We start from the raw sequence: 12820 nt of genomic DNA on the forward strand, positions 1-12820 counted from the left end.
AAATTTCTCGATTTTCATGAGGAATACAAAACTTGTAATGATTTCACCCCAAATGGTGAACTTAATTTTTTCTAAGTATTTCGATATTTTTTATACATACTATCATAACTTTTTTAAGACTTACCCATATTTCTAAGCGGAATATCAGTTAAATCATGGTTTGACCTCTGAATTGTTTGATAAAAATTTATCTCACTTAGGAAATTCAAATTTTTTCTAAAAAATGTAGGTTATATATTTCCTCGAAAACTTTAATCCTTCATATCTTTATAAAATATTAAATACATAATTTTTTGGCACTTTTTTATTAAGTAACATTTACAATCTAAGTCCAAGATCATTAGACCCTAAATTATTTAATTAGTATAACCTCCAAGTCGCCACACGCTCCACCCAATTTGGCTGCTGTGTTTGTCAGCTTTGACGGTTTGACGGTTTCGATCAACCAAATTGGTTTTGGTGGCGCGTACGTCAGTCATGCTTGGCTGCCAGTTGGCTTGTGGCTGAAACAAATAGACTCAGTGGACTGGCAGCGTAATTTTCGAGCATGCGTGAAATGTGGCAAATAAACGTGCTTCTGGCCAACAACTATTTAGATATTTTGCTTATTATATTCCATACTTGTAATTGTAGACGTATTATAGCTAAAGCCTGCCTGTAACTATGCAATGGCAACGATCGCACTATGGATGATCGTGTCATTGATAAGTTAAGCACGTGATAATCAACTGAGCGTAACGAGGTAGAGATTCAATGAGCTGGGAGCATAATACGTGTATGTTGGAGTGCGTTAACAGAGAGTGGTGATAAGCAGGCAGGCAAGAAGAGAGAGAGAGAGGGAGAAAATAAGAAGAAGCATCGATCTCATTTTACCTTGAACATAGACTACTTTTTGGGGCAATTTGTCTATTCTTAATTCCAACACTGTTAAGTCTTAACTTCAATTAAATTATTATTAATTGTTTAATTGTACTTTTCTTTAACTTTCTTGAAATAAATTGCATATCTAGTAGACCTAAGTGTAATAAATGATTCCTTAAAATAAAGGCAGATAGTTTCCTGTGAAGTATTTTGACCTATGTTGAGTCTCTGACTTGATAGAAATTCCTATAATGATTAATAATGGGCGATGATGTTGCCTAAAAACTTCATGGCACTTGGGCCTGCCAAGTCATTCAGATCGTAGACCCTTTTTGCTAAACTGCGGACTTGTGTTCATATCATTAAATAGCATCGCCTTCTGGGTTACATTATGCAATTGCCTTCTTCAACTCGAGGAGCCCTTGCTTGGCAACCTCGCTTTTAGCTTTTAGCTTTTAGAGTCGGCAAACCCAAAGTACAGGCCAACTAACTACATACATTGTGCTACTATTAACGCTCCACTGACAGCAACAAAACACGCATCAGATATGTATATATGTGCAAGTGAGTATGTAAACCTTAAACCGAAACATACAAATCAGCCGAATGAAACATTCATCGACAGAGCAAAATGCTAAAAAAAAATTAAAAAAAAACTCTTTGGCTGTTAGGCTCTTTGGAGGAGAAGCCAACGAGCGTAGAACGCTGCGAACCAGCGATGCGATTTGATGGATATTAAAATGACCGTAAAAAGGAATTAAGGTCTGACAGACTTGGCGTTCATGGCACAACACAACACAACACATCACAGTTGCAATTGAGTGAATATGGCGGTATGGCCACATGGCAATGAGGACAACAAAATACAAGATGCTTTGGCAATGCCACAGATTTTTACATATTAACCAAACAAATATGCGACATAAAACCCCAAAAACTGAATACAGCGCCTGCTCAATGTCGGCAAAGTTTCAAAGCGTACCCTTCCCTCCCTCCCCCATCAACCTCACCCGATCCGGACAACTAAACGACACAAATCACACGCAAGCCGCGCAGTGACAAAGCGCAGCAAATGAGGAAGGAGCGCGGCAGTGGCAGGGGCAATGGAATGGGAAACGGGAATGGTCACAAACCGCAGAACTTAATTAGTGTCATGTTGTACTCAGGCCGAGACAAACGGAAATCGGCGCAACTAACTGCAGGACGCCAAAGTCGGACGATGATGATGACTACCACATAATTTGTGCAAGTGTCAGCAGACAAAGCCAGGGCTGGACAGGCAATTGTTTTGGTTTAATAGCAAAGCATGTTGCCCAAATATTTTAGGTGATTTGGAATATTTTAGTTAATACAGACAAAACCACTGTTGCTAGTGACATAAAAATACATGAAAAAATGGACTACTTGATTTTCCCGCAAACGATTTTCAACAAATTCAGCTTGACAATATTTTTGACGATAGATTGAGTTAATCAAGTCGATTTTCATGAAAAATTTACATCAAAAAAGAAAATTCAATTTTTTCATAACAATGCATGTTTTTTTATACTTTTCCGCTTTTTTGAAAACTTGAAACTGTCGTAACTTTGTCAAATCTTATCCAGTTTTCTTGTGGAATGGCAATTATATTATTATTTGGCCTCTTATATGATGCTGCATTTTTTTATCGACAACTCTGCCAACATTGCTTGTTTGAGAACTATTAAGACCTGTTCAGCTTTTTACTTTTGGCAAGACCACAATAACCACATATTTTCTTTACTTTTTTATTTCACATTTCTTTTAATTCTTTTTTTTTCAAATCCATCGAATTAAATTTTTCTTTTTAATTTGTTGCTGTGTTGATTAAATAAAATTATAAGCGCAAATAAATAATATTCTTATGGTTGCAGTACATTGTAAGAACTCATGTCCATCCCTGGTCAGCAACTCAGAACTGAAGACATTTCGTTATGTCTGTCGGTTTGTTTGGTTTTTGACATTGCTCAGCCAGCGTCAACGTCGTCGTCGTCGCTGTGTTCGTCTTCGTTTTGCGTCTGCTTCTGCCTCTGCAACGTCTGCTGTGCCACATAGAGAGAGTGATTGCGATTGCAGCCAATTTGACTGATGAGCTACCCACACAACGCCGCAAGCTGTGAGCAAGTATGTGTGCCACAGAGATAGCCATCATTTTCTGGCCGGGCAACGTGTGAAGTCCATCAATCGTCGTCTGTGTCTGGCGTGCGACTGGACTACCTGCCCCTGCCCCTGCCCCTGCCCCTGCCACTGTCCGTGCTCTTGCCCTTACAGAGGAGAGACGGACCGGCCGCGTGGTCATCACGACCAATGCCTTGTACCTGGGTGGGCATGAGATTCGTTTTCATTTTTATGTTTGCTGTCGTTTCTTTAGCTGCTGCTGCCCTTCATACGGAACTCACACGTTGTCGCGGGCGCATTAATCATGGACGGCGGCTCCAAAAAATCAACAAAAAATTTAAAGCCGTATCCCCAATTAGCCGACCCCAATTCGATTTGCCATGGACTAGGACCACGGCTGCTGGCCAGGATCCTGTGCCCACTGTGTGTGTGTGTGTGTGGTCCCAACTTCTTTTTTTGATTTTTGGTGCTGCCAACTCGATGTTTCTAGGGGCCTATAATTGCTGAGGCAAAACATTCGTTTCAATGGTTTGGCTTTTGTTGCTTCGGTTGCGCCTCGCTTGTCGCCTCCTTTATGCCGGGCTGGCCACGCGTGCGCTGCTATTGAAGCGACCGTTCCCACACCCCACCCCACCAAACCACAGCAAGCACCCTCTACCGTCACCCTATAGACAGCTGACTATTACTCACACACACACATTTGACTAATTTTCCAATTGGAAAATCATGTGCTTTACATATGAAAAAGCCTGTTGCGCGTGTCGCTCGGCCAACCATGTTTCATGGTATGAGTGTGTATGTGTGTGTGTGTGTGAATGAGTATGAATATATTCACGAAAAAACGCAATTATATCGGTCGGTTGCATTTCGATACATTTGGTTGCCTTACGCCGCACACGACTGACCGCGCATGTTTTCGGCTGGCAGAGCAGCGATCCAAGCCAAGCCTCAAATTATAGAAAATCAAAAGTGTGACCGCCACACACACACACACACTTACATACACACAGTCGAATAGATATTATATGGACTAAATGTACATATGTATATGTACTTGCTTTGAATTTTTGTGCTCTGCGACGGCGCTTTGGACAGACGAATTACCCGATCCCGCCTGTGGCTTCCCTTCCCTTTGCCTACACCTGCTTCTTCGTCTTCGTCTCTGACTATATGTCTGTTGATTAATTTGCCAAAGTCAAAAGACTCTGATAGACAGTAGCGTGCCGCAACGATGGACCTATAACATAACCATATCGTACCCGTTTAGCCGAGGGGTAACCTCCGTGTCTCCCACCCCTCCCCACCCTCCCCACCTCATATTTTGGACCGTGGAGCGTGTTTAAGTAATTTTGTTGCGCATTTGCATTTAGATGGTGGAGGCCGCACTTGTTTATGGCCCACACGTTAGCAGGGGTAGTGCAAAAAAAGAGAGATCATCGTTTTGAATACGAATTCTAATGAGGTGGTTCCAAATAAATGCTGGCAATTATCAATATTGCTCAAGAGCCATTATTACAAAGCTAAGCGTAACACGGTGAGAAAATATACATTAGAAAACAAACAATCTTTTAAAGCACAATTGCTAAGCATTAAGCTCCAGCTAAGGAACAATCTAGGCAGCAGAATATTAAACAAGCTTTAACTATATCCTTAATATTATGTTCTGAAATAAAAAACAATTAATACAAAATTTTCTAAAGAATACCCAAGATTTTGATAATTAATTATGAAAAGCTTGCCAATTAAATGTTGAAAGCACATGAAAGCTTTTCTATGTTTATGTGCTGTAATAAGCGAAAGTTTATGAAATGAGCATTAGATAAATTCTGAAAATCACATTATGAAAGCACATGAAAGCTTACAGCGCAGTTTTCTAGGTTTAATGTGCTACAAAAAAAGAAACCAAAAGTTTGATAAAAACCTGACCTTGAAATAACTTTATACGGGCATTGTTTTCCTTAAAAAAGCCCCTTTCATTTCGGTAGCCCCCAAATTATTGCATTTAAATATATAATTTCCTATAAAAATAAACTTAATGATGCAGAGCCGAGATGTGGAATTGACATGAAAAGCTGGCAGTTTTTCAGCTTCCAGCTACCAACAACCGTGTTGCCAATGCAACAACCAAGCCAATGCAAACAATCTCACGAACTGATATAAGCACGCACAGAAAGAAAGAAGAGCAGTAACCCGTAGATGACTCCACTGTAGCTCCTGGAATGGACTTAACCCATAATTATGCCTGCCCCCAGACTGAGGATCGTGTCATGAGAAACGTTTATGGGCAACAAAGCTTCAATTTGGCAACAAAAGTTGGCAGCAGCTGCTGCTGCTGTTGCTGTTGCTGCTTTTGGTGGGTCTCGGAGCAAAGACCGCATTATAATTAATCAAGAAATAGTATGTGCCGAAATCAAAAATAATCATCAATTTGGGCTTAAAGCGAGCCTGATGAGAAAGTCGTTCGTTGAAAGCGAGCGTCAAATCAAATTGAACACTTTTCATTCTTCGGCTGATGACAAGCCATTGTTGGAGTCTTCTGTCTACCACTCCAGTCTCCAGTCTTCAACTCGAACTCCATCATCTGTCTGAAATCATCATCAATGCATCGTGATGGCCAGGCGCTACAATTTGGCGTTACATGAAAATTGCATCGACTGGCGTTTAATTAGATGCCGCGTCAACAAGGTGCTAAATGGGCTGCCATTATGTGAAGTACCTACATACGAGTATATCCGTCCTCACACAAGGGCCGCGTGGGTCGGTCGGTAGTTCGGGCGGTCGATCGGTCGGTCGGGCAGTGCCAAAAATGAAAGCTAACAGAGCTAACTTGCTGTTGTGGCAGCTGTCGCAGCTTCTCTTCACTTCTTTGAGTCTTTCGAGCCGGGTACGAGGTACGGTGTACGGGGTACGGTTACGGCCTTTATTCAGCCGGGAGGCATGCGTTGCTCTCGTTGTTCGACGAGCTGCCTTCTTGCTTGTTGCATTGCTGATTATGCAGAGGTGATAATTGCAGTGTCCGGCGCGTCAAGATTTATTTTTTGAGCTTTAACGATGTGTTAAAATAAATTGCATATGTTGAAGACAGTGGTGCAGTGGTGCTGCGGTGCTGCGGTGCTGCGGTGCTGCTCTGTTGTCCAACACCTCTCAACGTCTGCCCCGTTGCCATCTTAAAATCCACAAAACGTCGCGGTCTGTGTACATAAAAACTTTAACTGGCACCCGCTTTGTTTGGACCCCAAGCTGCATAATTGCGGAGCAGGCTTATTAAAATATCCAAGGGGAGGGATCCATATTCGAAACATCTTTTCGACGAACCAAACCATCGATTCCAAACCATGTTGAAGTCGCGCGCCCGTTGCCATCGACCAATATTCAAGTACATAAATCGTACATTTACTTTCTAAAAAAAATAAAAAAAAAAAAACTAAAAAAATAAGCGCAGATTTATTGCCCAGTCAAGTCAACTAGCTAAGGCTTTGTCCATCCATACTAACGGTCTGGTACTCCCGTAATTCAATAGGACACGCAGGTTAACCTCAAAAATGCGCAACTTGTCTGGTCTTCCAGTGAATTTTTGCAGCACTCTGCTTTCGGCCAATTGGTAATCGGAGCTGGCCAAACATATCAGATTTTTTCAAACTGTTTCCCTCCAAAAAAAAAAAAAGAAGAAGAATCAGAAAAAACGCCTGTTGCATTTGTCTGCCTAATCAGCTGTGCTTAATTTGCAGCTACTGTGTACGCGCCAAGAACCAGGCCAGGAAGGGTCAGACCAGACCAGACCAGACCACAGCTCAGACGGAGACGTCGTTCTTCCGCTTGGCTAAAGCGTGTCTTCAACATATGGGACCCCATTGTCATCAAACATTGTCTGCAGCTGTAAAAAGTGCAAAGTCTGGCTGCACTTGAGGCCCCTTTTTTGAGTGTAGCACGTGCTCCAATGCACATGACACCGAATCACGACTGCAGCCTGAGGGAGCAGCTGTGTAGGAGCAGATATAGAACTCAGGAAGCGTTCGTTTAAAGTGCAGGGGTGTTGAAACTGGAGACTGAGCAAAACGCTTAGGGTTGAATAAATCAATTAAGTACAAACGGGAAATAATTCCGTCAGAAAATAGAAAGTATCTCTAGGAGTCTTCTATTTATTTATTTAATAATTTATCGATAAAAGCACTAGTCACAATATTAAATTAATAATATAGTATAATAATTGTAATTATTCTAAAAATTTAGCAAAACTAGGTTGTCATATATATATTTTTTTATTTTGTAATTGAATTAGGTTATAAATTAATGAAATTTTAGTCCAATAATAAAATTATGTTTTAAGAAACAGTTTTATGTTTTTTTTTTTTATCAAATTTCTTTGTATTATTATAGCTATAGCAGAAAACGGACTTGGGAATAGAGAAACCAAATCTCTTAAAAGGTTCGGCAGTTTATTGGTCAGCCAGCGGCGTCCTCGCGCTTTTCCTCGAAATTGAGTTCCTCAACCGTCAAAGAATATGCCACCAACGTTGCCCCGCCACATTAGCGATGGCAGCTGCCGCCACCAAGAGAATTGAGTGGCCACACATCCGCCCAGCTCCACTTCCCGTGATCCGTTTGCTTTATAGTTCGGCAAATCATAAAAGCTTTCAATTCTTAGAAATTCAGCCAGCCTAGAAATTCTATCTAGTCAGAGGAGACGAACGCAGGTCGAGCTCATTGATTTTTATGTCGGCTGTTTGATCTTTGGCCGGTCGATTGATCGATCGGTCGTTCGGACAGTCCAGCTATCAACAGCTGCTGTAGCTTTATGCTTGTGCTGCGCCTGATGCTAATGCTAATGCTCCCTCAAAGGTTTCAAATCGCGAAAAAGGTTTGAAAGCTTGCGCATGCGCCAAACATTTGGTTATTGGATAACTTCAGTTTGTTTCTGGACCAGTTGGTTGAATTTGTTTATTTACTGGAATTTGAGTTCCAGCCGTTTTTCAGACGAAGAACTTAGAAATCAATTAAATCATTTTCTTATTAATATTTTATCTCGCTATAAAAAATTACAAATTTCATATCAAAAACATACCTAGAAAATAATAGAATATAATACAAACTTTACATTCACGTCTCGATTTCTTTTTTTCTTGCACAGTCGACTAGAAAAATAGAATAAACAACAAAAACTGCAACAACATAAATAGAAGGGAACTCTGTAAATTCAAGAACTGCCGCAAAACTCTAACAAGGGATCTGAAAAAGTGGACTGTAGGGAAGTTCCTTATTTATAATGCTTGGTCCAGACGCCTTTTCTGTTGTTGTTCTTGTAACTGTTGTTGTTGTCGCCGGCAGCATTTCTATAAAGGAGATTTTAAGTTCAAATACGCACAAAAGTAGAAAATTTATTATCTCGGCTAAGCTGAACAGTTCAATATACCTTTTTTCGACTTTTTTCTTTTTCAGCTAAGAAGTTTTAAAAATTTTGCAGAATTTTTGTTCGAGTTTTCTCGATTTTTTGATATATTTTTTTTTAGAATTGAATTTGTCAACTTTTTCCCCGAGGAACTTCAAAAATACTTTTAAATGTTCACCTTAATTTTTTATCTAATTTTAAATTTTAAATTTTCATCAAATTTCTTAGTTTTTTTTAGTTTTTTGCATTTTTGATTTTTATTTATTACTTACATGCTTCGCCGTTTAATTGCATACTCTTGGGCTGAATTTAAAAACAGCTGACTAGCAAGCAGTTTACTGTCCGCATTAGAGATGGGCACGGGCCTTCTTTTTGAGGCCTGGCCCAGGCCCGAATTAAATTTATCAAGCCCGGCCCGATCATATTTTCAAAAAGGTCCAACCCGAAATTATTATATAATACAAACAAATTAAAAACATTTTTCACAACTCTCAATTTTTTTTCAAAATCGAACAAAATTAAAAATTTACTTGTTTCACATGATAATTTTAGCGATTCATATCTTTTTCCTCTTATTAACGCATTTGATAAGTATAAAATTAAGATTAATAAAAATTTCGATGCAAATCGATAAAAGAAATGCAGAAATGATATTAACAGCGAATTATTTCAGAAAAATGGTATCAATCCCTATGAACAGAAACTGTGAAATCGTGCCTTTTCGTGACCGTGGATTTTTTGAAGAGACCCGCGGAACACGAAGCCCGAAAAGGCCCGTGCCAATCTTTAGTCCACATCCTTTAACAATCATTAAATGCGAAAGACTAATAAAAAACAAAATTAAAGAAAATGAAAAAATTCTGGCGCAAAATGAAAATTTGGAAAAAAGATTCAAAAATTCAGAATACCAATTTTCGGAAATGTCACCTATTTTTTTAAGTAAAAAATGGAAAATTTTTAACGAGTGGCAACCTTTGGCTTAAAGCGCTGCTGTGGCGTTGTTGACCGTTTGATCGCTAGGTGGCTACATCAGCTTCGGTTGGCATCAAAACATTCCAAATTACAGCAATTATATATCAAACAAACTATTTGATAGGTTTAGCTTAGCCGATATTATTAATTTTCTACTTTTGCGCGTGGAAACCTCAAAAACATGCGATATTTTAAAGTTGCCCATATTCGACGGACCCATCTAGCAACTCCATAACTTTTGACAGAGATGTCAGATCGCTTAATGACATACCGCGTTTGAAGCGTCAGTCCAAGCAGATTTTTACCATGGAACAATACACGCCACGCGAGCGCTCTGAAATAGTTGAAATTTACATTCAACAGAACAAGTCAATTGTAAAAACTCAACGTGCTTTTAAAAAATTAAAAAATGTGAAAAGTGCACCTTCTAAGAACACCATTAAGCGTTTATACGAAAAATTTTCGACTGGTGAGGCTCTTTCTAATCCGAAGAGGCCAAATAAAAGTCGACCAAGGCGATCGGCCGAGAATATCGCTGCCGTACGAGCCAGTGTTGAGAGGTCCCCAAGAACATCCCAAAAACGCCGTTCTCAGCAGTTGGGCATGGCTCGGTCCACTTTACAACGGATTATTCGCGTTGATTTGCATTTGAAGAAATAGCCGCTATTCCGGCCGAAATGTTGGCGAAAACGATGGAAAATGCTGCAAAAAGGGCACAATACGCCATCAACGCCAGAGGCGGCCATTTGAGAGATATCATATTCAAAAATTGATGCAAACAAATCTACTTGGAACAAATTAAATGATTAAGGTTGCCAACCGCCAAATTTTTATTTTTTTCTTTGATTTAAAAAAAAAAAAACATGGGTCCGTCGAATATGGGCAACCATGTACATTCGAATTTCTAACCAATACTTAATAATGTTAATAATACCTGAAAACAACAACTGGACTTTCTTTTTACAACTGATTGCCTGCACTGCTTTCTATTATTTTCATTGTCAACATTTAAAAAACTTTATTTCTTTTCGTATATATCTTATTCAAAAGATAATGTAATTATAAAAAATTCATTATAAACCTAAATACAGATTTACAGAAGCGGGATGGAGCAATTTCAAAGGATTTAACATATGTGGGACTTTACTCTGAGAGTGTAAATAGAAAAAATGTGCGAAAGCGAACTTCGCTGAATGCTTCTAAATATCAATTGTTTCATTTAGGATAGTATAATTCAGTCCTCATAGATGCCAGCATTTACAACATGCGATCAATCCAGTCAGTGAGATTGTTCAATTGATTATCCTTGGCGGAGCTCTCGAAAAATTGTACATTTTGCGAAATGTGCGCGAATTCAAAGTCGCGTCCTGGTTTGCCCAATATGATGGGTTTGTTCACTTCATCGTCGCCCACGGACTGTAGTTTGCGGCTTCGTGTATCCCGCACTGTGTGACTAAAAAATAGACATACCAAATTATTTTTTGATCATTAAGTTATCCTTAAGACTTACAGTTCCTTCTCCAGCAAAGTCTTTATGACTTGTGAGCTCTTGGCCGTCGTCAGATCCTGCTTGTTGCACAATATGAGCACGGAGCAAGGCTGAGTGGCGCTGTCTGCCAGAATAGTATAGAGTGTGCTGCAATGGGAATGTGGTTAGAGGAGAGACACTATTTGCCACATGCTCACTTACTCAGCCACGTCACGAATGTCCTTCTGTACGGTCACGGAGTCCACTACAAATATGATGCCCTTAGCATTGCGTTTGTATATCTCGAAGCATTTGTCGCGCACGCGATAATGTCCAGGTATGTCGACCAGCCTTCCAGACGAGTTTCCCGATCGGTATTCACCCACATTCTCTTTAATGGACGTGAAGGTTTCCGGAAATTTGTCATGCACCAACTGCATAAATATCGCACTCTTGCCCGCCTCACTTAAGCCGGTTAACAGAAAGTCACGTCGACCTGCCGAGCGTCGCCTCAAAATGACAAAGATTGCTGGAAATGGAAAGGAGCATCTTCAAACTCTTTCTTGTTGTTGTGGTCATCTACGTGGCGTGGCTTACTTACCGACTATAATAAATCCCAGCAGCAGTGCTATCACTATGGGCGTAAAGTTGATGTCTCCCAGCTTCACTGGATGTTTCTCGCGGGTATTTTCATTCAGTTTATCCATTTTGTTCTATATGAAAGTCCAATTTTCCACACCTGAACTAAATAATATAATCAATTTGCTTGTTATATTTGGAAGACGTTGCCACCTGGCAGAAAAAGTTACAGTTAATTTGAATGTCTGGCAGCCATAATAATTGATCTAGATCATATTTCTTTTTAGTGCCTTTTTCCAAAAACTAAGAATCATTTTGGCTAAAAATGTTCATAAAATTTAATAATTTTTTTTACGTTCAAGGAAATTATTCTCAAGAAACGAATATTTTAATGATTTAGATCGGATTTATTGAACTAGCAACGCTCAAATAAATGGCAGCTGTTTTCCAGCCAGGTGGCAGCGTCTTAAATAAAAAAACATTTTTTGGCGGATCAAGCGCGGACCTTTGAAAATAAACATCAGTCGTTCTTGCAATTGCAGCTTGGTAAAATTAATAACTTACACTTTTCTCATGCGAAAATACATTTCTGTTTTATGTATTTGATATTAAAATTCTTTTCCTTTTCTGAAGCTAAGCAAACTAAGTATATCGAGCACTTGAACAGTCAAACTTAATTAGTTGCAGTAAAAGACAAAATTACAATTCCTATTTCGTAGACATTACTTCTTTAACAAACCATACAGTAAACTAAAAGTAAAATTACAAGAAAAGGCCCAAACGGGCACTGAAACAGCATTGTACACGCCCGTGGGAAAGCTTAGAAGTCCGCCCAGCGGCGCCAGGCTAAAGCTGTGGTCAAAGATCATCACTGGTGAGTTGCGATTACGGGCGCACACTATGACTACGATGAGTGAGAAGAGCACTTTGGACACGTAGTAGGCCACTGTATCGATGGTTGACTGTTTCAGGGTTTCCATTTGCTTGGACATTTTAATTTTGGTCTCGGCGTCAGCAACTTTACGCTCCGCACGCATTGTTTTTATTTTCCTTGCATATTCACCGGCATGTTGAGCACTGTGCACATTGTCCAGTTCCTCACGTGCTGCATCCAGCTCTGTTTGCATTCGCTGTGTGTCTGTTTTACCTTTCTTCCAAAAACGAGATACTTTGAGCTGCAGGTAAAAATACATTTAATGCAGGTTGATCTGCTGTCTTCCTAGCTCCACTTACGTAGTTTCGTATAAAGTCTGGCAGGAGAGTGTTGATCAGGCACAGCAGCGCTATCTGTATAAACAATTGCATGCTGCTTTTATGTTAGTTTTATAAAAAATGAATATTAGCTTAATATTCTTGCAGGGGGAAATAAAAGTGAACGCAGAAAACAGCTGATAGCTGCGCGTGTGTGTTTTCGTCAA

At 39.6% G+C, this 12820-nt stretch overlaps 2 protein-coding genes across 2 annotated transcripts; both read right to left on the reverse strand.

Annotated features, from left to right (window-relative positions):
* Window positions 1–10388: 10388 nt before the first annotated feature.
* LOC117788722 (signal recognition particle receptor subunit beta) lies at window positions 10389–11587 on the reverse strand. Its single transcript, XM_034627564.1, has 4 exons — window positions 11425–11587; window positions 11046–11352; window positions 10866–10991; window positions 10389–10808 (listed from the first exon to the last, which is right to left on the reverse strand). Exons 1-4 carry the CDS (start codon window positions 11528–11530, stop codon window positions 10613–10615), a joined length of 735 nt encoding a protein of 244 aa, XP_034483455.1. The 5' UTR covers window positions 11531–11587; the 3' UTR covers window positions 10389–10612.
* Window positions 11588–11975: 388 nt separating this feature from the next.
* LOC117787130 (guided entry of tail-anchored proteins factor 1) lies at window positions 11976–12795 on the reverse strand. Its single transcript, XM_034625571.1, has 2 exons — window positions 12636–12795; window positions 11976–12577 (listed from the first exon to the last, which is right to left on the reverse strand). Exons 1-2 carry the CDS (start codon window positions 12705–12707, stop codon window positions 12125–12127), a joined length of 525 nt encoding a protein of 174 aa, XP_034481462.1. The 5' UTR covers window positions 12708–12795; the 3' UTR covers window positions 11976–12124.
* Between the last annotated feature and the right edge of the window lie 25 nt (window positions 12796–12820).

The sequence above is a fragment of the Drosophila innubila genome (genome assembly GCF_004354385.1).
Source record: "Drosophila innubila isolate TH190305 chromosome 3L unlocalized genomic scaffold, UK_Dinn_1.0 0_D_3L, whole genome shotgun sequence".
Lineage (NCBI taxonomy): Eukaryota > Metazoa > Arthropoda > Insecta > Diptera > Drosophilidae > Drosophila > Drosophila innubila.